General features: G+C 38.3%; 1 protein-coding gene and 1 long non-coding RNA gene across 2 annotated transcripts in view; one reads left to right on the forward strand and one right to left on the reverse strand.

The window, feature by feature from the left end:
* Nucleotides 1-25961, reverse strand: part of LOC308701967 — a 756660-nt gene that overhangs the window by 422569 nt on the left and 308130 nt on the right. The gene's annotated exons all lie outside the window — the stretch shown is intronic.
* The window catches only part of LOC308701400 (uncharacterized protein), a 39592-nt gene continuing 29568 nt past the window's right edge, over nucleotides 15938-25961 (forward strand). Inside the window, exons 1-3 of the mRNA XM_081383666.1 lie at nucleotides 15938-16313; nucleotides 22967-23305; nucleotides 23995-24120. Of these exons, the coding sequence (XP_081239792.1) occupies nucleotides 16268-16313; nucleotides 22967-23305; nucleotides 23995-24120 (511 nt within the window). The 5' untranslated portion in view covers nucleotides 15938-16267. The remainder of the gene's footprint in view (nucleotides 16314-22966; nucleotides 23306-23994; nucleotides 24121-25961) is intronic.

A 25961-nucleotide genomic window follows, 5' to 3' on the forward strand; every position in this document is an offset into this window, starting at 1 on the left:
TCGGTACAATAGGACTTAATAGGGAGTGGCCAGGCTGATTAAACACATTATCATCACCGGTGTGAGGTGTTTTTTCAAAGTTTTCGTAGCTACACTGCCAAAACCATCCCCGGTTGTTTTTCATTTAAGCGATTCAATTGTGCGTCTAACTTGCAGATTGGTCACGGTCGAGTAAGGTATGTTTTATCCTGCAAAGCATCCAGAAATTCACGCCAACCTATCGGACGTCGGTAGACATGTATCATCTGAGGCAATGTTACGCTTTTCAGCAGATCAAACACGTGGGATCCGGGAATGATTACTTCCAAATCTCTTTTGCCGTAATTTTGTTCTAGGAGTAACATAATAATAATTTATTATACAAATTATTTAATAGATAAAATATGATAAAGCACAAAAAAAAATGCATTGTATCTTACCGGTATCTTCCAAAGAGTTTACACATGAGCTGGAACATGAATAATCTCTTGCGTGTAAATCCGAGAATCGCTTCTTGTATGGTCCGCTGGCTGACTCTTGACAATCCGTCGTAGATATACACTCATCCGGAAAGTTTTGTTCTGGAAAATAACATTTATTATTTTAAAAATTCAACAAATAAAAATTATGAAATTATGAATTATGAAAGTTAGTCATCACACACCCTCGCCAGGAAAGCTTATTTGCTCCCCATTGAGTGTATCATATCCCCCATAAACTTCTCGGAGGCGCTTTATCCCTCTTCCATTAGCACAGTGTTGTGTTCGCGCGGTAGAAAACGTAGCTCTGTCACTGGTTGGAGGTTCCTGATTTGCTTCGCATATGTCAGACACACTGCATTCAACAGCTGGAGAAGTTTCTGTCTGTATACAGACATACTTGGTATGTTCAGGCGTACTCCAAGGTGTGATGTCATCGTATGTGTCATTGGACAATTCTGGTGACGCATCGGGGGTGCCGTCCAATGGTTGTGTAGATACCTCTACTGTAGGCGTCTGTGATGGGGGGGCTTCTGGAATATCTGCCGAATTATTGTTACGACTGTTAGGTCTTTTTCTTTTAAAAGTAAAAAAAAAAAAAAAAAATGATATAACAAAATACATCACTCACCTTGAAAAAAATCCCCTGGCGAGACACCCTCTGGAAAGGATTTGTCATCTAAACCCAAACAAATATAATCTCTTGCGTGTAAATCCGAGAATCGCTTCTTGTATGGTCCGCTGGCTGACTCTTGACAATCCGTCGTAGATATACACTCATCCGGAAAGTTTTGTTCTGAAAAATAACATTTATTATTTTAAAAATTCAACAAATAAAAAATATGATGAGACAAAAAAAAAAAGTTAGTCATCACACACCCTCGCCAGGAAAGCTTATTTGCTCTCCATTGAGTGTATCATATCCCCCGTAAACTTCTCGGAGGCGCTTTATCCCTCTTCCGGTAGCACAGTGTTGCGTTCGCGCGGTAGAAAACGTAGCTCTGTCACTGGTTGGAGGTTCCTGATTCGCTTCGCATATGTCAGACACACTGCATTCAACAGCTGGAGAAGTTTCTGTCTGTATGCAGACATACTGTTCAGGCGTACTCCAAGGTGTGATGTCATCGTATGTGTCATTGGACAATTCTGGTGACGCATCGGGGGTGCTGTCCAATGGTCGTGTAGATACCTCTACTGTGTGGATAGGCGTCTGTGATGGGGGGGCTTCTGGAATACAGTGGGGCAAAAAAGTATTTAGTCAGCCACCACTTGTGCAAGTACTCCCACTTAAAAAGATGAGAGAAGCCTGTAATTTTCATCATAGGTACACTTCAACTATGAGAGACAAAATGAGGAGAAAAAAAATCCAGAAAATCACATTGTAGGATTTTTAATGAATTAATTGGTAAATTCCTCAGTAAAATAAGTATTTGGTCACCTACAAACAGGCAGGATTTCTGGCTCTCACAGACCTGTAACTTCTTCTTTAAGAGGCTCCTCTGTCCTCCACTCGTTACCTGTATTAATGGCACCTGTTTGAACTCGTTATCAGTATAAAAGACACCTGTCCACAACCTCAAACAGTCAAACTCCAAACTCCACTATGGCCAAGACCAAAGAGCTGTGTAACAAAATTAGCTCAAAGGGGAAATATTAATAATAATCCATAATTACCAATTATGATTAATTATTAATATTTGGGTCAGTTAATTAGATTAACTTTGAGGTAAGCCAAATTAATATTACAATCAATGAATCAGTTCCAACGAACTCTTCGATTATTCATTTATTCTAAGAAAAGTGTATCTTTCAGGGTCACTGAAAAATAATTATTTCTTATCGTGTACAGCAATTAGAGCATGTAACAGGATCAAAATCGTAAAAGGGACTTTGTATGCAAACAGAGAATCTGAAACCAAATGCATAATTGTGCACAAGTTTTATTAACTAAATCACAAACATGACTAAACTAAACAAACACACAAACATACATACATTCATCCATACATGCATAGGTAAAGGGGGTGAGTGATGTGGAACCGGAAGCAGGAAATAGAACTATGGAAAAGATCTATTTAACATTGAAAAGAACCATAAGCTTATCTTCAGAACACCTCATTCAAGTATACTTGCATGGCAGTTGCAATCGTGGACAATTCTTGAAGTGGTTGAAGATTGAATTCGTTGTTTGTTCGACACTGTTCTCATAGCTGGAATGCAGATTGTGGCCTGCCAGCCCTGGGCCGGAGAGGACACGCAGAGCAAATGGTGGGAGTTGTGATGGACTTCTTCTGCATTGAATGAAGATGTGGAACTCCTGAGGTTGTCCTTGATGCTGTTGTGGTGGAGAGAGAGAAAGTTCTCTCTCTCCGGATGAGCACATGGCTGTTGTGAGTCGAGGCCTGCTGAGGGCACGCTGGACGTCCCGTGGCATCCTGAAGTGCCGAGAAGGCCAAGAGTTGATGGTTGACCGTTCAGTGATGGTAGGTTTGCAGTTTTGCAGTCTGAAGAAAAGTCTGACTAGGCAAGGCAGACGGCATCAGGCCTGTTGGATCCAGGGCCCTGGGCCCCAGTGGGGGGAGGGGTTCTCTTCCCCCCCAGTAACCGGAAGCAGTGTTGTAGGATGAGAAGCGCTGAGAGAAGGCAGGGCTAACGGAACGGCCTTTTAAAGCTTAACAAAAGACACACCTTGCAGGCGGTCTTAAACTAACCAGAAAGAGGGAATTTCTGGCGGGAGTTTCCTTTGTGTGAAAGATTTACGACGCCGTCTCAAGTACTCTTTTCTGTTCATTAATACTCAGATAGATATAACAAATCAACACTGCATTCTAAGAGAAGGTGATGTACATCAAAGTGTGAGTCATTAAATGAGGATTAATTAGATAGGAGATGATACAGGTAAGGTTACATTGACCGTTGGTTGTATAATAAAATACATACCATGGTGTATACATAACAGGACACAAAACATCACAATCATTCACACAGTTTCTGGGATGCACGTTCATTTCTAGATCAGTTTGTTTCTGATTAATGCAGCGAAGTCTGCATGGAAGATTGTTTCTGTCTCCCCATTGTCTCTCTCTTGCACATGCGGCCAAATTCTTTTGGATCGTAAAACTCTCTGTGTTTCCTGTAACAAGACACCGTCCTGCCAGTGTGTTAGCTTCATTTGGGATGTTAGTCTTTGGTGAAAGTTTCACAATGAGTTTGCTGGGTTATTCATTAAATAAATGAATTGTGTTTGCCCGATTGGTCCAGACGCTACAGCTGTCAATGGACACCAGAAACAAAATTGTAGACCTGCACCTGGGAAGACTGAATCTGCAATAGGTAAGCAGCTTGGTGTGAAGAAATCAACTGTGGGAGCAATTATTAGAAAATGGAAGACATACAAGACCACTGATAATCTCCCTCGATCTGGGGCTCCACGCAAGATCTCACCCCGTGGGGTCAAAATGATCACAAGAACGGTGAGCAAAACTCCCAGAACCACACGGGGGGACTTAGTGAATGACCTGCAGAGAGCTGGGACCAAAGTAACAAAGGCTACCATCAGTAACACACTACGCCGCCAGGGACTCAAATCCTGCAGTGCCAGACGTGTCCCCCTGCTTAAGTCAGTTCATGTCCAGGCCCGTCTAAAGTTTGCTAGAGAGCATTTGGATGATCCAGAAGAGGATTGGGAGAATGTCATAGGGTCAGATGAACTTTTTGGTAAAAACTCAACCCGTTGTATTTGGAGGAGAAAAAATGCTGAGTTATATCCAAAGAACACCATACCTACTATAAAGCATGGGGGTGGAAACGTCATGCTTTGGGGCTGTTTTTCTGCAAAGGGACCAGGACGACTGATCCGTGTAAAGGAAAGAATGAATGGGGCCATGTATCGTGAGATTTTGAGTGAAAACCTCCTTCCATCAGCAAGGGCATTGAAGATGAAACATGGCTGGGTCTTTCAGCATGACAATGATCCCAAACACACCGCCCGGGCAACGAAGGAGTGGCTTCGTAAGAAGCATTTCAAGGTCCTGGAGACTCCAGATCTCAACCCCATAGAAAATCTTTGGAGGGAGTTGAAAGTCCGTGTTGCCCAGCGACAGCCCCAACACATCACTGCTCTAGAGGAGATCTGCATGGAGGAATGGGCCAAAATACCAGCAACAGTGTGTGAAAACCTTGTGAAGACTTACAGAAAACGTTTGACCTCTGTCATTGCCAACAAAGGGTATATAACAAAGTATTGAGATGAACTTTTGTTGTTGACCAAATACTTATTTTCCACCATAATTTGCAAATAAATTCTTTAAAAATAAGACAATGTGATTTTCTGGATTTTTTTTTCTCATTTTGACTCTCATAGTTGAGGCATACCTATGATGAAAATTACAGGCCTCTCTCATCTTTTTAAGTGGGAGAACTTGCACAATTGGTGGCTGACTAAATACTTTTTTTGCCCCACTGTATCTGCCGAATTATTGTTACGACTGTTAGGTCTTTTTCTTTTTAAAGTAAAAAAAAAAAAAAAAAAACGATATAACAAAATACATCACTCACCTTGAAAAAAATCCACTGGCGAGACACCCTCTGGAAAGGATTTGTCATCTAAACCCAAACAAATATAATCTCTTGCGTGTAAATCCGAGAATGGCTTCTTGTATGGTCCGCTGGCTGACTCTTGACAATCCGTCGTAGATATACACTCATCCGGAAAGTTTTGTTCTGGAAAATAACATTTATTATTTTAACAATTCAACAAATAAAAATTATGATGAGACAAAAAACAAAAACAAAATGTTAGTCATCACACACCCTCGCCAGGAAAGCTTATTTGCTCCCCATTGAGTGTATCATATCCCCCGTAAACTTCTCGGAGGCGCTTTATCCCTCTTCCTGTAGCATAGTGTTGTGTTCGCGCGGTAGAAAACGTAGCTCTGTCACTGGTTGGAGGTTCCTGATTTGCTTTGCATATGTCAGACACACTGCATTCAACAGCTGGAGAAGTTTCTGTCTGTATGCAGACATACTGTTCAGGCGTACTCCAAGGTGTGATGTCATCGTATGTGTCATTGGACAATTCTGGTGACGCATCGGGGGTGCTGTCCAATGGTCGTGTAGATACCTCTACTGTGTGGATAGGCGTCTGTGATGGGGGGGCTTCTGGAATATCTGCCGAATTATTGTTACGACTGTTAGGTCTTTTTCTTTTTAAAGTAAAAAACAAAACAAAAAAACGATATAACAAAATACATCACTCACCTTGAAAAAAATCCACCGGCGAGACACCCTCTGGAAAGGATTTGTCATCTAAACCCAAACAAATATATATATATATATATATATATATATATATATATATATATATTATTGTCGGAAATCATCCATACATTTTTTAATAAAAGATTGTTGTAAAATACTCACAAAGCTCATTCAGAATTTGTGGCAAATCTTCATCAAAATATAGGTCCGATAAAGTCCCTTCCATTTCATATTGACCTCCAGCCATTTTTGTAGGGATTGCGATCCAGTGACTCACTTGAAGTAATACTGCTTAAATGAGAATAGTCTGGCTCATTTTTAAAGATCGCTCGACGCAATTTCAAAAACACCTTTTTCCCGCCTCATCTTTCTTTCAAAGAAAGCCTTCATCTCCACATAATAAAACATACAGGATACACCACATGGGATCAAAACATCAATGTAGACATTGCGACGCCGTGTGTGTGTGGGGGATGAGGTGAAACAAGGAGAATTAAAACATTTATAAAAGGAAATAAAAAAAAAGATATAAATGATACAGTTTTCAACTGATTAAAATGAGTTAAAGTAGTAAAAAAAAAACAAAAAAACTGATGCTTATTTCGCATATAGTTTCACGCCACGGAGGTAACTATCTATCTTAAATTTAAAATCAACCTCTCAGGTGAGTGTCACTCTGTGGGGGTGGTATGGGGGTGTGATGGGTATGTGTGTGTGTGTGTGTGTGGCTGAGCCACTGCCAGGGCTGTGCAACCCCAAATGTTAGAAAACAGGACTGTACTTGTCTGATGTCTGATTTTTTTTTAAAGGTGTCATATAATGGTACATGCACTTTTACAAGTTGATTGTACTGAAATGTGTGTTGGCAGTGCCTGTACACAACCATCATAAAATGATACAAATCCATCCAGTGTTTTCTTTTAAAATCTCCTTATATGTTTGACCCTCTCTGAAATCAAGCCGTTCGATTTTGTGACGTCACAAAATCGACGCCCCTCCCACGATTGGTGATTGACAGCAGCGTTTCAACACAGACCCGCCCTCGCTCGTGAGCGAGCTGTCTGTCATCATAATCCGCACGTCATTGTTGATACCCTCACTGGAGCACTGTCTATGAGCAGAATGGCGTCTGCGATTGTGGTGTTCTGTTCTTCGGTGAAATAAGGAACACAGCGTCATTTTGATGTTCCTAAATCCGAACCGTTGAAGATGCAGTGGCTGAGTTTTGTTTTTGAAGGGAATATTCCCAAAGCATTGACGCGGGGATTCCCTCATGATCACATGCTTTCATGTTTGCACAAATCATTTCACACCAGACAGCTTTACAAATGAGAAAAAACGGATCGGTACCAACGTGTTCCTGCTGAACCTCCAGAAGAAGTGAGTGCAATGTTTTATTAACCTTTATATTAATATTTATATTAATCTTTGCAAATTTGCAAACCTTGCTGCATGCTTCACGATGAATGCGTCTATAGGTTTACACTCAGGGTACATTACAGCATGTTTTCTATGTATGATGTTCTCAATATAATTCATAATCCCATGTTTATAATGAACAACACGTTATGGTTATTGTGTTATTATTTCAAACGGTGTATGCACAGAACAGAGGGGCGGGGTGAGCAAAGCTCATTATCATTTAAAGACACATGCACTGAAACGGCGTGCTGAAAACAGAGCTGTTTTTGACCAGGTAAAATTAGTGTTTTCTTACAATACTAATGAGAATTTTTAATTAAAGTATATTACAAACTTTTAATTTAGACCCTAAATATTCATATTAGCTTGTACAAAAATGGCATTATATGACCCCTTTAAAAAGTTAATATATATTGTTTTTGAACAATTTTACATTGAACAAAAACAAAACACACATAAAGAATGGGGTTGGGCTGAATGGGGGAGCGTGGGAAAAACCGTCCAGTGCCCGTGTTCAGTCCATAAGTGGGAGAGAAGGAGATGTCCAAACCGGAAGTGGGAGGGGCGGCAAAGGGGCAAGCTCTTTTTATTGGTGCAATAAACCTGTCACTTTGATGAGTTGTGCACCTTTAACTCTCTCTACTGTTACTGCATTCAGATATCAAATACAGACATTAAAGAATACATGAAAAAAACATTTCAGTAATCACACTGGTAACTTCTATAACAAAGTAAAATCTCCAGAGAAGTCATTTAACTCATTTGATATTTAGAACGAAAAATATTGATTAATACCTTGATTATGACATATACATTGAAGCAGCAGTGGATTCCAATCCACCCCCTTCACTACCATTGACAGCGCTGAGGAAAAGGGCTACGAAAAGCTCCCTCCACTGGACAAAGCCATTGCCACCACGTCCAGTGGAGGGAGCTTCTCGTAGCCCTTTTGTAGCTTTCCATGCTCCAGTGGCTGGCCAATCAGTGGACAGGAACAACCTGGTTGTTCGCTTTCTGAAGGACTCTAAGCGACTAAATCCTCCTCGCCCTGTCACGATCCCCACATGGGACTTGTCCACTGTCCTGAGGGCCCTCAGGGGCCCTCCTTTCGAGCCACTCCAGCTGGCTGACTTACGTCCCCTCTCGCTAAAGACTGCCCTCCTGCTAGTTCTAGCATTGGTCAAGCGAGTGGGTGACTTGCAAGCGCTCTCTGTGAGCACTTCCTGCCTTTAGTTCGGGCCTAACTACTGCAAGGTCATCCTCTAATCAAGACACGGATATGTGCCCAAACTGCTCTCGACTCCTTTCAGAGCACAGGTTACTTCTCTCTCTTCTTCTTCCCCAACTGTGGAAGAGCAGGAGTCTCATTTACTCTGCCCCGTTCGGGCTTTAAGAGTATATATTGAGCGCTCGGCCCTGTTTAGGCAGTCTGAGCAGCTTTTCGTGTGCTTGGGCAGCCGCACCAAAGGTCTTCCGGTCATGAAGCAGAGGCTATCCCACTGGATAGTAGACATGATTACCTTGGTTTGGACTTCCATGGGCCTACAATGCCCCATCAGAAGTGAAGCACACTCATGCTGCATGACTTGGCGTATTGTTGCTTCAGTCGAATTAACCTGATTTCCTAGGGCAGAATGCCCGCTTATATAGAGACCTTATATTTCAGCCAGCTCTGGCTTTCATGCCATAGGTTCTTTCTCTCTGCGTGACGACCATTGGCTCGTGCAGTTTCACTGCGTGATTTTATTAAAACTTCAGTAAATCAGAGAAAAAATATATTTTTCCCATTGCGTCTAGCGACGCAGTACTCATTCCCGTTATCTCAGGTAACCGAGGTTACGTTAGTAGTAGTATGAGTAAGCATGCATGAATCACAAATGTATCACTCCTTTGAGTTGATTCTGTCAAAAACTTGATCAAACAAGTTGGCAAAACTGTCTAAATTGGTTCACGAATCAGTTTGAATTATTTGTTCAGTTCCCTGCATGAACTGAATGGTCTGAAGCGGTTTCTCACTCCGAGTCGTAACAGGAAATTTAAAAACATCAAGAGCGTTGGATGAAGTGGCCGTGGACCTAGGGGTGTGCGATATCACAATTTTTTAAATGTCTGCACAATCTGCTTTTTAAGAAATATCGTAGTATCGGGCCACAGTGCATTAAATCAGTTGCAGTTCTGGCGCCTCCATCTCAACAATGCGACATACATTCACATTACATGTGAATTCACAAAAGTTCATTATTTGCATGTGCTTTAAAGCCTTGCTGGTTAAACATTTCAGTCGTGTGCTGATGCGCTGTTCTAACATGCGCTTTTCTGAGAGCGTACACCCTAAGCACACAGGTACTAAAAAGCATGTCAAACAGCGCATGGTTACTGGACTAAGTTATATTTCGAGTCTTATTGCGCTAATACTGTCAAATACACACAAGGTTTACATAAACACAGTTGGTTATGTCTAAAGTGAAAGCAATCATTTGAGAGAAAATCTGGTGCATGTCATATGCGTGTACACTACAGGCCAAAAGTTTGGACACATTACTATTTGTAATGTTTTTGAAAGAAGTTTCTTCTGCTCATCAAGCCTGCATTTATTTGATAAAAAATACAGAAAAAAATTAATATTGTGATATATTATTATGACCGCCGCTAGCGTAGCTATATAGCGGTCATATAGGGATTGTCAAAGTTTTTTTTTTTTCGTCACCTTACTGAATTTTTCGTCAACGATACCAGGGACACCGAAACACCGGGGAACATGAAATTTGGTGGGCATGTAGCCCCAGTAGACTTCTAAGGAAAAATTTCGTTTGGTCCCCGGGGGCCCCCCCAAACCCCAAAAAATGCAGTTTTTCCTAAATAACTACCTGAACCGTGGCACCGAGGATGAAGAAATTTTTATGGTATGTTGGTCTACTAGACTTTTACGGAAAAATTTCGTTTGGTCCCCGGAGGCCACTTCCCCCCCCCGCGCTGGGGCCCCCGTAAATTTTTCGTCAACGATACCAGGGACACCGAAGCACCGGGGAACATGAAATTTGGTGGGCATGTAGCCCCACTACACTTCTACGGAAAAATTTTGTTTGGTCCCCGGGGGCCACTCCCCCCCGCGCTGGGCCCCCCCAAACCCCAAAAAATGCAGTTTTTCCTAAATAACTACCTGAACCGTGGCACCGAGGATGAAGAAATTTTTATGGTATGTTGGTCTACTAGACTTTTACGGAAAAATTTCGTTTGGTCCCCGGGGGCCACTTCCCCCCCCTGCGCTGGGGCCCCCATAAATTTTTCGTCAACGATACCAGGGACACCGAAGCACCGGGGAACATGAAATTTGGTGGGCATGTAGCCCCACTAGACTTCTACGGAAAAATTTCGTTTGGTCCCCGGGGGCCACTCCCCCCCCCCCCCCCGCGCTGGGCCCCCCCAAACCCCCAAAAATTCAGTTTTTCCTAAATAACTACCTGAACCGTGGCACCGAGGATGAAGAAATTTTTATGGTATGTTGCTCTTAAGGGCCCACATCAACCTAGCCCATAATCACTCATTTGTGATTTGCGCCCCTCCCATAAAAAATGAAAATGCAATATTATTCTGCTTTAATCGCCCCTATCTTCAGTGGAGATGTTCAGAACTGCACCATATTTCATGTGTATGATTAACTTGACATCCTCTGGGGGTATCCTCTGCTAAGTTTTGTAGAATTTCATCCATGGGGGGGGTATAAATTAAATTCATTTATGTGCACATTTAGTGACTGTACACTCATCGGCCTGTAGATGGTGCTGTTGAGCGAAGGGTTGCTGGTTTAGGATGATACTGTCACACACACACATGCAGGAATACAAACAAACGCAAGCATGCACACACACTGACATCCACACGCACAGACACACACCCATACACACACATACAAATCCACATGCACAGACACACACACACAAACACACACGCGCACACATGTACGCACACATACATACACGCACAGACACACACACAGACACACACATACACAAACACACACACATACACACACACACACACACACACACACACACACACACACACACACACACACACACACACACACAGACAGACATGCACATACTATTACTTTTTTTAGGTATATACATAAACACGCAATACAGCCAAATTACTCCACGTCATTTATTTTTGTGGAAAGCCAGTGCAGGCCTGAGCGGCGGTCATATTTTGTACCGCGATGCGGTACATCTAGTTACAATTTAAAATAATTGGTTTTCAATTTATTATACTTTAAATTATCATTTCTGAGATGCAAAGCTGAATTTTCAGGATCATTACTCCAGTCTTCAGTGTCACATGAGACATCCAGTCTATCACATGATCCTTTAGAAATCATTCTAATATTCTGATTTATTATGAGTGTTGGAAACAGTTCTGCTGCCTAATATACTTGATGAATAAAAGGTAAAAAAAAAAAACTGCATTTATTCAAAATAAAAAAATATTTTCTAATAATATAAATGTTCTTTACTATGACTTTTTATTAATTTAACACATCCTTGCTGAATAAAAGTATTGATTTATTAAAAAAAATAATAAAAAAAATACTGACCCCAAGTTACTGACCAGTAATGTATATTGTTGTTACAAAAGACTTCTATTTTTAAAACATTTGCTTCTTTATTTTGATTTTTTTACTTTTTATTCATCAAAGTATCCTAAAAATTATCACAGGTTATGAAAAAATATTAAGCAGCAGAACTGTTTCCAACTTTGATAATGAATCATCATATTAGAATGATTTCTAAAGGACTGGAGTAATGATCCTGAAAATTCAGATTTGCATCACAGAAATAAATGATAATTTAAAGTATAATAAATTGAAAACCAATTATTTTAAATTGTAATAATATTTCACAATATATATATATATATATATAAAAATCTGTATTTTTAATCAAATTAATGCAGGCTTGATGAGCAGAAGAAACTTCTTTCAAAAACATTACAAATAGTAATGTGTCACTTTTTCTATCAATAGTCGTCCAATTTAATGTGATACATAGAGTTTACTATACTCCAGTTAGATTGCACTCTTTTAAAAGCTCCTACTCAGAGATCTGTCCTAGATGTAAAGCAGATAGAGGGACTCTTCTACATATGCTGTGGTCTTGCCCTGACTTGGAAGAATATTGGAAAGGGGTCTTAGAGATTATTGCTATAGTTGTAGGTACTAATGTGCCTAGACTTACCCTCTTAGGGGATACTACACTACTTGATCAACAAAGAATTAATCTGAGATTTGTCAGACTAGCTCTACTAGCAGCCATGAAATGTATAACTTTGAGATGGAAGGATTCTAATCCACCTTCTACTTCCATGTGGATTAAAGAAGTGTCATCTTACATGCCTTTGGAAAAAATTGCATTTAGTTTGAAAAAGCGTCAAGATTTGTTTGTCAAATACTGGGGTAGCTTCATTTCTTACTTGGGTATAACAGGACAGAATGCTTAGAACCTAACTTTTTATATTTTCTTGTTTAATTTTATTCATGGTTTATTTGTGGCACTATGGGTTGAGGTTTGGGGCATGTTTAGGGCAGTATGTGCGGGGATAAAAGATTTGCTTTGATTATTCTGCTGTACTTTGTTGTACTTTGTGTTTAACTTTGAAAAACCCAATAAACATAATGTTCAAAAAAAAAAAAAAAAAAATAGTAATGTGTCCAAACATTTGGCCTGTAGTGTATATTAGATGCATGTCGGTGTTAAAGTGAAAATACCCGAGTACCCGAAAGTACCTAATTGTAAACATGCTGCCGCTTGTCCATAAAGGGATAGTGCACCCAAAAAAATCTGTCATTATTTACTCACTCTTATGTTTTTCCAAACCTTTATTAATTTCTTTCTTGTGCTGAAAACAAAAGAAGACATTTTGAAGAATGTGGCTAACCAAACAGTTGCTGGTTCCCATTGATGTCCATATAGGAAAAAATAAACTATGGAAGTCACAGTAGACCAGCACTAGTGGTTACCCACATTCTTCAAAATAACTTTTATTTTCAACAGAAGAAAGAAACTTTTTTGGGTGTAAAAAAAATTGAGAGAGTAAATAATGACAATTTTCATTTTTGGGGGAACTATCCCTCCACTGCTAATAAAACAAAAAAACACAAAGAGAAAAATCACTCACTGCTCTGGCGTGAGAACTTTAAAGGAACACGCCGACTTTTTGGGACTTTAGCTTATTCACTGTATCCCCAGAGTTAGATAAGTCCATACATACCATTTTCATCTCCGTCTGACACACCCACCGCTAGCTTAGCATAAAGACTGGAGGTAAACGGCTCCAGCTAGCATACTGCTCCCAATAAGTGACAAAATCAGTCAGCATTTTCCTATTTAACAGATGTCTACCTCATATGAAATGATTTCACTGCAGAGTTTTTGAGATAGGCCTATGTCACATTATTACACTTCAGAGGCATGTACAAAATATCTAATTTCTAATAAGTAGAAACAAATAATGGCCAGCTCTTATTTTAAAACATTAAAACATCAATTTTAAAATAGCCTGCCATACCTGAAAGTGATACACAGGCTTAATGTTGCAGTTTCTTCTTTTCAAATGTATGCTTCGTCATTTGTGAGGATGGAGTGTTTGTGTCTTTGTCCTTTTATAACCAACATGCAGAAATCCCCACAGGTCTTCAAGAGAGAATTAGGGGGACTTCCTTCCTTGGCTTTCTTTAGTGAAAGCAAAAGTAGCAAAGCATTTAGATAATCTCTTACTACCAGCCGGCACATTGTATGAGTAAACTATTTTATTTTTTTATTTTTATATCATTTTTGTATACATGTATATTTCTGGAATTTTGATGGGGGCGGCGCCCCAGCGCCCTCTATTGACAAGCCGCTACGGGGAAACTTGAGGATTTCTCCAATTCGCCTATCGACGGCTTCACCCATTCCTTCAGAACGTCACTGTTAACGGGCCTGAACTTGAAGCATCTGCCATTTCGTCAGGGTAAGACAATTATATGGTTATTTTGTCTTTTTATAATGAGAGCAGTTAAGTTGAAGTGCAGCTTTAAACAAATTTGAATTCAGATTCAAATAGTTTTGAGAGTTACTTTTTTTTAACGAAAGCCCAAAACTAATTTGGAAATCCGCAGTTGCTCTATTGAAAGTTTTAAAACCTTCCATCTAATAACAACTACATTTTTAATGCATTCATTTTCTGAACAGAACTCTCAACATATTTTTCTTGCCCGAGCTAATAATCAGTCAGATTCTGTTGCTTGTTTTGTGCATAAATGTTGCTGCACTAATCTTTTATTATCTTTTTTTGTTTATTTATTTTTGTTGCTTTTTTATTGCAAGAAAATGCATTGAATACATTGACATAAAATGAAAAGTAAAGAAAAAGAAAAAAATACAGAGAAATAACAATGACACCTCAACCAGTGAGAAAAATGTGATCAAAATTCTTAAGAAACTTGTTGTTCTTATTGTTATCAATGAGTTTAAGAGATTTTACAATAAGCGATATAAAGACATCAAATCTTTTATGTATAAGTATTGAGACATCTGTTTTTGTGAATAAAAAAAATTGCATAAAATATGAATAAAACACAGAGAAATAAAGAACAAGATCAATAGCATAGTCACTCCTAGAAAAATTAAGAAATATATCTTTAGATTAAATTACAGCAAATATCTCTAAAATAACAGGCATTCACTGTATAATGACAAAATGGTAAAATTCTGTAAAAAAAAATACAGACCATTACCTGTAAAATTACACTTTTTTTTTACAGTGTAGGCAACATAAATAAAAGCCCAAAATGTAGAAATTTACATTATTTATTTACTTAAGAACAATCAAATAGTACAAGAACAAAAATAAGAAAAAAAACTGAACAGAAAAAAATATATAGGCTATATATATCTTTTTGATCTCCGTGAGCTTCGAATTGATAGATGTGCCTATCTGAGCTAGGCATCATGAATGACAGTTGCCAAAGTGATATATGAGCTACAAAATGACCAGATTCTGCCATGAGCTATATAGGAGACATTTCTTGTATGTAGGCTACATATAGGGCTTATATGTGGATATAAAGAATACAGGAGACCTATATGGCCTGTATATGCACATATATGCACCTCAATTTTGCCTATATGTGGCATGCATGCAGCATATATATTATCATATATGTGCATATATGCTGTATATATGCAGCATATATGTGCATATAAACTGCATATAGGTTTCATATATGCGCATATATCCTCATATAGGTTCTTTCCATGTGGGAATGTATTTATGAACAACATTCACTGTCTAATGTGTCAATTCACTCCATACTTTTTGCTAAGATGTTTTGGGGTTGTCAAGTAATTAATTAGATGACTGAGTTTGTTGCGTGCTCTAATAATCAATTGCCATTGAAATCGAATGCCCACACAGAAACACTGCGAGAAATATAAAATAATTAGTTATTGTTGTTGTTATTAGAATTTGATTATTCTTTTGTGATTGTTTAGCATATAGACCGTTGCACCAAGAGCGCCGTGATTTTTATCTATTTTTTTTACCTTGTCATTTTCTGTATTTTTGCAACTCCTTTACTTCCTAATGCATATTTTATATTGGATTGTCTTGTCAAAGACAAGTAGGCTACTCAAAACGGGGTGGCAACACTGTACCAAGAAGAAAAGAGATAATCGTCTAGTCCAAACAGCAGGTGGCGGTTCCGGAGCAGAGGGGGGCGGTAATGCACCAAAAAGCTGGATGCCAACCACCGTAAAACTGGATAGAAGAAGAAGAAGCAGGTGGCGGTAATGCTCGTTTTTAGTTTGTGATCCGCCGTAAAGAAGAAAACCGTTAGAGTCTCCGCCATTGCGGTCTTCAGCGCTTTGCTACAGTTTTCCCAAATTTGGACAAGTAAACGTACTTCTTCTTTAGTTGGTTATAAATCATAGTGTAAATGATTTAATCAGCCACAGTCGGTATAAAAATCTCTCTGTTGGTATTTATTAGGGTTAACAATCGTCGCCTTCAGTCGGTAGGGCGTGGTTCAGTAACAAACAAACAACGAATATTAAAAACAATCGAAGTTAGGTTTTGTTGAAATCTGCAACATGAAGTACACCTTCAAATTCTTTCAGATTGTTCTACTAATATGTGGTAAGTGCTCGATTTCTGGGTTTTTTGGGTTTTTTTTTACACTTTAGGTTTCACTTTGACAGCGATAACAGCGTTCATCGACTGTTGTCTTCTTCCTGAACTTCATTAACTTACCTTATGAAAATGATCACATTTATTTAAATTATTTTAGACATGCCCTCCTGTTTAAGGATAAAACCGGATAAAGCAGTTTTTGCATTCTGTATGTGTGAGAAAAACTATTTTAGATAAAGATAATGGACTTCGGTTGCTAATAGTTCCCCCAGGCAGGATGAGAAATGAACACAATCCACTAAAGTGACTAAACAATCGCTACTCCGATTTAAAGGGTCTGAGATGGAGAACATTGTTCGGTGGAAACGCGGCTATTGTTTGCGTTCTCAAACCACCAGGCGCTGTTGTCGTGCCAATGAACGGCCAGAAAAAGTTTTCTGTTTTCATTTAAAACGGTGTTGAGTAAATTTCATTAAATACAATCTCTCCCACTTAGCGAAGTTACGTCCCAAAGGCGAAAAATCAGCATATGAATCTCAACAACGATGACATGCTTAATGCGGCAATGCATGCTGGGAACCACCAGAATAAAAAAACAGGCTCCCAGCATGCAGTGGGGCTTGGAGCATGTCACTGTTGTTGAGATTCATTTGCTGACTCCTAATACATATGTCTAAAGATTTTTTCCCCCCCTCAATGTATTTAAAAATTAAAATTCATAATGTCTGATATGTGGCATGAAAGTATTGTTGGTGAAAATCATTATTAATAATGAACAACAACTTTTGGTCATTGATGCAATTAGTGAATCATTCTACTGGCCTACTGTATATAGTTTTTGTTTCTGGCCTCCTTTGCAACAAATTACAAAGACCTCACACTGACATAAAAAGTCAAGAGTCAAACTGGCCAACTAAAGTAAACATTGATCAACATAATGGTGACCAAATATTTTCAATAAAACATCAACATCTAAACCTCTGTTAGGCTAATTCTCAAAAAGAACTGTAAATGAATGAAATAAATAAAGTTAATATGGTTAGTGATAAGTGATGGAAATGTTTGTGGAGTTGTTTAATCGTCCTCTGCTGAGATCTTGAGAGATTTAGGGGCTGTTTACATGACACCATTTTTCAACTAAAAACATTTTTACCATTCGTTTACACGACAACAGCGTTTTGGGTGCCTGAAAATGCAAAATTTTCAAAGACGATGACGTCATGCACATGCTTATTACGTGTTTGTTCAGTCTATAGTGTTTCATTCAAAATACAGGGTTTTTAGTTGTTTTCGTGGAGCTGTGTAAAGGGGGATCGTTCTGATAATGGTGTCGTCTGTACGTAGAAAACTCAAATAAAAAATGTCTCTGTTTTAAGCATATTGTTGTAGTGTAAACGTACCTTAAATGTCTTTCATCTAAGCCTGTGGCTGAAGTCAGTTATAGTTCTTGTGTTTCTTTTTTTCGTTCTTGTTGTTCCTCTTTCCTTCAGTGATTCTGATTGTTATCATCAGCTGTCTTCAATAAAGCTCAGTCATCACTCAATTAATCACTTAATTATCTAGTGTTAGATAATAACTAACATACTATAAGTATTCAGTGTTACAATTAACACTCTGTAGTGTGCATACTCAACCCATGTGGAGCTTACATGGAAACTGTGGACAAAACTCAAGTGGTACTCACTTCAGAGCAGTGGCGGCTGGTTATAATTATTCTTAAAAAAAAAAAAAAAATCCCACAAAGCTGTACCAAAAAGCATGTTTCCTACTTGAACATAAATTTTGCTCTCCTTTCTTTCTGGCCAGCAAATTTCCCAATGACTCTCTGATTAAAGTCAGTCATCTCAGTAACAAGTCTCTTTTCCATGGACAGCAGTGCCAGTGCATTCAGCCTCTCCTGGGTCATGGTGTTTCTGAGAAAAGTTTTTATTCTTTTCAAGGTTGAGAAGCACCTCTCAGCTTCAGCCGTGGTCATGGGTGTGGTAATGAGAACTTTTAGGAGAGACACAGTTTCAGGAAAAAAAAAGACTTCTTCGAGATTATTCTCCATAAACAGCTGGAATAGGTATATTTTTCAGATAGATGGTTGAGGTCTCTTACCCCCGTTGTTGTCCACAAAACTTCGTTTAGCTTCGTCCTCTGTCGCTGGCCTGCTACTGGATTTGTAAATCTGGTTGGTCCGGTTTGAGATCCTTTATCCTTTTTTTTTCTTCTTCCAGCGAAAGCCTTGTGAAAGTTTTTTTTTTTTTGTAAATAAATTACAGAATTTGGATTAACTGCTGCCATTATTTCTACAAAAGTGGTCAGCCTAGCAAGGTTTTGAAGGTGTCGCCCGCGCACTCGCAGTAGTGGCCAAGAGCGTAAAGTTGAATGACAGGTGACGAGAACCAATTAGATTGGATAAAATAACATGTATCCAATTCTGATTCGCCAGGGACGCAACGACCTGCGTCCGGAGGAGAATCTTGAAGAAACCAATTAGAGACCAGCTTCAGGTCTTAAAGCCAGTTTTTATTAAATGCTGAGGCTCTTTTTACTACCAGCCGGCACATCGTATGAGTAAACTATTTTATTTTTGTATTTTTATATCATTATTGTACATGTATATTTCTGGATTTTTGATGGGGCGGCGCCCTAGGGCCCTCTATTGACAAGCCGCCACTGCTTCATAGTCAAATGACGACCTGCTCCTCCTCTCTGGAGCTCTAATGGTGTGGAGGTATATAGTTGTTGTGGGTATGGGTAGGGTGTGGTTAGATATTCTAGCTCCACCCATCAGGCCTACATTACATTCGCTGCTCCTCCCTGGTCTAGTGAGGAGGAGCTGCATGTAAGCTTCACCCATTTGCTCTGCAGTGAGCAGCTTCTTACAAAACTGGCTGGGACACAATTATATAGCCCAGGTGATACTAATTTGGGCCCCACATGGGTGTGCTGGCTGGGGATACTGCATACATGAACCCTTGGTAGCTTCAAAAGCTGTTAAAATAAAAATAATCCCTTCAAAATATTTCTGAAACAGATTCCAATATAAATACACTTTTGAGAGCTAGGTGTAAGGCCCGATATATTGGTCCAAAGCCGGTTCGCCAATACACGGGGAAGGTTATCACGTGTTCTGTCCCCACTCATGCAAAGTATTGGTTTTGTGTATCAGTTTGAGCCAGAGTCCGACAATGACATTCAATAAAAACAAGCTGATAAACCCTAACTACTGTCACAAATGACAACAGACGAAGCAGAGCAGATTTTCTTTTCAGAAGGAAAAAAAGCAAAAGTTTTTTTTTTGTTTTTTTTTGTCTGAAAACAGGTGCTGCAACAATGCAAATTATAAATAAGAGTTTTTTTTAAACATTTTAAATGAAGTAAACATTCTAGCAGACCCCATAAACCAAATTATGAACCTGTAAATGGGCATAATAGGGGCTCTTTAATTAGTCAAATTGTGCTTATTGTGCAAGCCTGATCTCAGTTAAATGTGTTCACTAACATTTACTAAGTAAATGTGTTACTTAGGTTATATGGTTTTAATCTGTGAGAAACTGTTTCTGTTTCTGTTGGTTCTGCAGGAGTGTTTGGTGTTGATGCAGATGAAGTGAAGACAGTGTCAGTGATGGAGGGAGAATCTGTCACTCTAAACACTGATGTTACTGAAACACAGGGAATAATTCTGATACTGTGGAGGTTTGGAGATAAAGGTTCCACTATCGCTCAAATCGATGGAAAGGATATCTCATATCCTAGTCACATTGACATATTTAGAGGCAAACTGCAGCTGGATCAAACTGGATCTCTGACCATCAAGAACATGAGAACCAAACACTAGGGGTGCACCGAAATTTCGGCCGCTGAAAATGTTCGGCCGAAAATGGCATTATCGGTTTCGGGCCGAAAAAAAAAAAAACAGCCTAAACCGAAAATGAATGTCACCCGCCCCTCCCATCCGTGCGCAAGCGCTTAGGTTTCACTCACGGTCGAGCTGTTATTACGTGTCTGCCTATCAAAGATTAAAGGAACACTCCACCCATTTGCATTAAGCTTTGCAATGTTAGAAACCCAGTCATACTATTGAATGGTCGTGCAACATTTTCTCATTTTCCCCTGAGACGAGAGAAATCTGTATTTACCTCTTTACACTTCCTCCTACAATGACGCAAAAATCGTCATTTTGCGTCATTGTAGGAGGAAGTGTAAGAGTGGGGGATTTCTGTTGAGACTATAAGCACTAGTTCCCACCCTTTCAAACCCGCCCATAGGGGGTTGGACCTAATGTGCTAACAGACCTATCACAGATCAGTCTTTCTTTGGAAGCTAAGCTAGCAGGCTCTTGTTTTGTGGAGAAAGCTGAGTATTAGGGGTTACCATCCTTTTTCCCGGACATGTCCGGCCGTCGAGATCATCCAAAATGTCCGGGATTCGGCTTTTGCTTTCTGCGGTCGCCATTCATTGTTTACATGCACACCTTTAGTTTCAGTCTAACTGAATTCATTCCGATTGGTGAATCTGAATGTAGTGTTTACATGAACGCTAAACAAGTGATCGGTTGATGTGCGTTTTAACATTGCTATGAAAATTCCCGCTCCTCCGTGAAAGATACGAGACCGATGCGTCTCAGTAATGACGCCACCGGCCTCGCGCCGTTCTCCCGCGGCCCTCAGCCTCGTCCTGCTCGCCACAGTAAACATGATGAATGGCGACTGTAGAACGCAAAAGCCGAATCCCGAACATTTTGGGCGATCTCGAAATCCCTGGCAAACTCGTCACGGAGACTCATTATAGTAGCCTGCCTTGTTGTTTTCAACTGCGCTCTCTAACCGGTAGGCGTGGCTTGGGAGTGGCCTTCTAGGGCAGCGAAGCAAGTGCATTCTGGGAGCTGTTGTCTTTCATCCACATAAGCCAAAAATACATTTTCTGGCTTTTCTCAGTCTAGAAAGCTCCAAATTCAAAAATTTCTTCAAATTTTTTTCTACATAAATGACCTATTTTAAATACACATTCATCTTTCCAGCGGTGGAGTTTCCCTTTAAGCATGTCAGCAGTATGGAAGTATTTTAAAGTTTCAGATGAGGACACCAAAGTTGCAATATGTAACATTTGTTCTGCAAAAATCTCAAGAGGGGGTATGGTGCCAAAGAACTTTTCAACAACAGGTTTGATACACCACCTGAAATTGCGGCTATCTGCTTTGCGAGCGTTCGATGTCGGTTCTATATAGGCCTACTGTAAAACTTCAATTAATGTTAATAATATTTGTTTCAAATCACTGAATGAAGCCTGCTATATTTGGGACAAGAGTCGCAACCTTAAATTGCTTGCACAAAACTCTTGATCAGCACTCAACATTTGTTTATTGTTGTTGTTCATTTAAACCGTTACGCGCAGAGAGAGAGAGAGAGAGAGAGACTGCGAGTGCGAGCGAGAGTGAGGTCTGCGGTCTTGACCATTAGTTGATTTACTTGTTTTTGTGTAGGTAATACGTTGTCAAATATGTTTAAACTTAAATAAACTACCTATACAAGTCGTTATGTCTCTTTGTATTAATTTGTCCTGTTATTGTCGTAATGCGCGTGTCATTGACAAAATGCGCAACCAAATATATGAGTTTTTTTAGAGGGAATATTCGAACGTCATTTTTGAGCAATTTTGACAGCCCTATTTACATGCAGCAGCAGAATAGAGGCCCACTGCCATTCTGTGATTTTGTGTGCAGTTATTCAGATAATTGTGTATCTTTTCTCGCACAACTGTTAAAAAACTATTTTATTTGATGGAACATAAAACTTGAAGAATAAAAACTTTAAAGAATTTTGTTATGTAACTTAATAAAAGTTTGATTATTCTATTGGTTTGTGATTTTTTTTTTTTATTTTTTTATTTTTTTTTTTCAGATCCATTAAATTCAAGCAATTAAAAAAAATATATAATATATATATATAAGTTTTTAAAAGAAGCCGTTTTCGGCTTCAGTTTTGGTTTTCGGCCATGTGCATCCTAAATTTTCGGTTTCGGTTTCGGCCCAGAATTTTCATTTCGGTGCATCACTACCAAACAGACTTTATAAACTACAGATCGACCTCAACTCTGGGACCTCACGTATGACATTCAATGTTACTGTCTATGGTGAGAATACTTTTATTATCGATAGTATGTTTTGTTTTATTAATTAAACTGAATTAAGCTGAGATTTCACCAGCAAATATTACTTATGTGCTCAACAGTCTTACAGAATTGTAGTTTCTCGATATCACAGTCATGCTGTTGTTCTGAATATCATCACAGCTGTGATTGGGCCACATATGATCACATGATTGACTTACATTTTACGCACAGTTTGGTCAGATATTTTTAGTTTGATTCCATTGGTAATAGTTTTGAAATAATTCAAAGCAAGATCAATTATTGTATAGAATTATGAGTTGTAATTCTGTCTACTGAACACATACAATTGTAGTGTTTCAAATATTGAAATGTTCCTGTGGTCTTATATGAAAAGACACATCATTATATTAGTCAACCAAAAGTAACTGTTGTACTAAACTGATTACCTTTATCAATCTGCATATGCCTTGTGTAGTGACCATAAGATAAACTGATATTCTAGTGCCAGTCACAGTGTTCAACATGTTTAATCAGTGTGTCTGTGAATCTGTTTCTTGCAGAGTCTGTTATTGATGCTGTTAAAGCTGAAATGAAGACTGTGTCAGTGATGGAGGGAGATTCTGTCATTCTTCAGACTGATGTTACTGAACTACACAGAGATGAACTGATAGTGTGGAGTTTTGGAGATGTAGGAAAACTCATAGCTAAACATGATTTAGAGGCAAAGAGCCAACTATTACATGATACTGATGAGAGATTCAGAGACAGACTGAAGCTGGATCATCAGACTGGATCTCTGACCATCACAAACACCAGAAACACAGACTCTGGACTTTATACAGTGAAGATCAGCAGTAACAAACAGATGTTATACAAGAGATTCATTGTTACTGTCAGTGGTGAGTAACTCGAGTCTTATGAATTTTTTTTTTTTATCAGTTGTCTATGAATAATTCAGATGATGTGACATTAATGGACTCAAATCATGAAACTCTCCTTTAAAACAAACCAATATAACTTTCAGAGCTCACAACTTCTTACCCGGACTTTTTATTAGCTAAAAGAGCTTGCTTGTATCTTGCATTGAAACCTGTGAATAGATCTGTGATAAATACTGACTGTTGTTAAATTTTTTTAAATTGTTTCATCACTGTTTTAATGTTTATATATACAACAGTCATTAGCATATATATATACTCACTAAATACACTCATATCTACACTCAGGTTATATAGTGTTGATGTTTATAGTTTGTGTTATAGATCAGACACATTCACACTAATGTCTGTCTTTATCATTACAGTATCAGATCTACACTCAGGTTATATAGTGCTGATGTTGATAGTGTGTGTTATAGATCAGACACACTCACACTAATGTCTGTCTTTATCATTACAGTATCAGATCTACACTCAGGTTATATAGTGCTGATGTTTATAGTGTGTGTTATAGATCAGACACACTCACACTAATGTCTGTCTTTATCATTACAGTATCAGATCTACACTCAGGTTATATAGTGCTGATGTTTATAGTGTGTGTTATAGATCAGACACATTCACACTAATGTTTGTCTTTATCATTACAGCATCAGGTGTGTCTTCAGGTGCTGTAGCAGGAATAGTTGTTGTTCTGCTGCTGGTGTTTGCTGCTGCTGCTGCTGCTGGTGTGATTTACTATCGCCACAAGATCTCTGAACTAGAAAAACAAAAGCGTAAGTATTACAGCTGATAAAGCAAGAGAATAGGTTTGGCTCTGTACTGCAATTTTGACTTTGGTACGATACCAGAATCTAATATTGATACTAAATCGATACCATAGGTGACAAATAACCAGCCTCAAAAGATAACTGAAAACAATTTTATTATGAACACTGAATGAAATTCTGCAGTAACAAATGTATTGCTTGTAAAAAAGATAACTAGTTTGTATATCACATCGTGCACAATAGAATCAAAATGTAAAAAAAAAAAAAAAAAAAATTTAAATCTGCAACAACTTATGTCTTCTTGCTTCCTTGGAGTTGCTTTTATATTTCATATTTAGTTTAATGTAAGTAATGTTAAGTAATGTAATGTTATTATGTTAAACATGTCTCAATAAATTTATAAATGATTATTGAACTAGATTAATAAATTATATAATATTGTTAGGTCAGGTTTCCTAACGAATGTTGACAAATGTAGCTTTATGTAAAGCTATTAGTTATAATATTAGTTATTAGTATGAGTTATATTAGTTATATCCATATTATCTTTAATCCCAAAAATTAATATTTTAATTTCTCTTTATTCATTCAAGCGAATTCCATTAATATTTAATTGTTTGAAATTAAACGCAAGTGCAAATATTATGAGACTTAAACATCATTGATTCTAGCGTGTCACGCATGTTTGAGCTTCCGTTTACCTGAACATGAAACGCTCAGATTGATGTGCGTTGATCAGTGTTGTGAATAAAAGTCTAAATGAAATTGGTTGAAAGATGCGCTCAACTGTTGATCTATTAACTTTTTGAACAAATTAGGATTAGCAAGAGACAGATTTGACCTCCCCATTGATCCTCAAGTTGTTTCTTTATAGCCGCCACCACCATTCAAAAGTTTGATTTAAAAAAACAATAATAATTTAACAACTTTATTTAGCAAGGATGCATTAAAATATTTAAAAGTGACAGTAAATATTTTTTTTATTTTCACGGTGTGATTCTGGAGTGGAGAATGAATGGAGCAGAGGCAAAGATCTAATCACAGCATTTATTGAAACAATCCAGATGAAGGTAAACAAGACAATCCTAAACGAGTGATAAAAACCATAAACGAGACAGCTTTGTAAATATACCAAAGATAACGACTGACCACAACAGACTGAATCAGAGGGCTATTTAAACACAGGATACTGATCAGTTAAACTAGAAATTAGTGGAGGACTGATCGGAAACCACTGAAACAAAAACTATAAGAGAAAACGTGAAGTGATTCAGTACACATCAAAATACGAGCCCTTAAACAAAAACAGAGAATATTTAGCAATAGAGAAATAACTGTTCTTCTGAACTTTCTATTTAAAGTTTCTGAACTTTCTGTTCTTCTCTATTTTCTATTATCACTGTTTAAATAAAAATAGCAGCACAACTCTTTCCAACATTAATAATAATTAGAAATGTTTCTTGAGCAGCAAATCATCATATTAGAATGATTTCTGAAGGATCATGTAACACTGAAGACTGGAGTAATGATGCTGAAAATACAGGAATAAATGCCATTTACGGCTACCTGAACTAATATTAAAAATGTATAATTTGAAAAATTTGATATATTATAATTTGATAAATTTATTAAAAGATTAATAAATGCACTGGGAAGAACTGTTTATTTGCGCTAACTATGACAGTAACTAAAATGAACACATGCAACCTTATTGTGAATTGTTATTCATAATTTAGTTTAAAAAGGCATCTACGTGATGAACTGATTATTACAGTAGATGTTATGAGCACATGTGAAGAATCACACAGTATATCCTCAGTGTTTCTGACATGTTCATCTGCAAATTC

Source organism: Scardinius erythrophthalmus, assembly GCF_964197995.2.
Source record: "Scardinius erythrophthalmus genome assembly, chromosome: 14".
In the NCBI taxonomy this organism is placed as follows: domain Eukaryota; kingdom Metazoa; phylum Chordata; class Actinopteri; order Cypriniformes; family Leuciscidae; genus Scardinius; species Scardinius erythrophthalmus.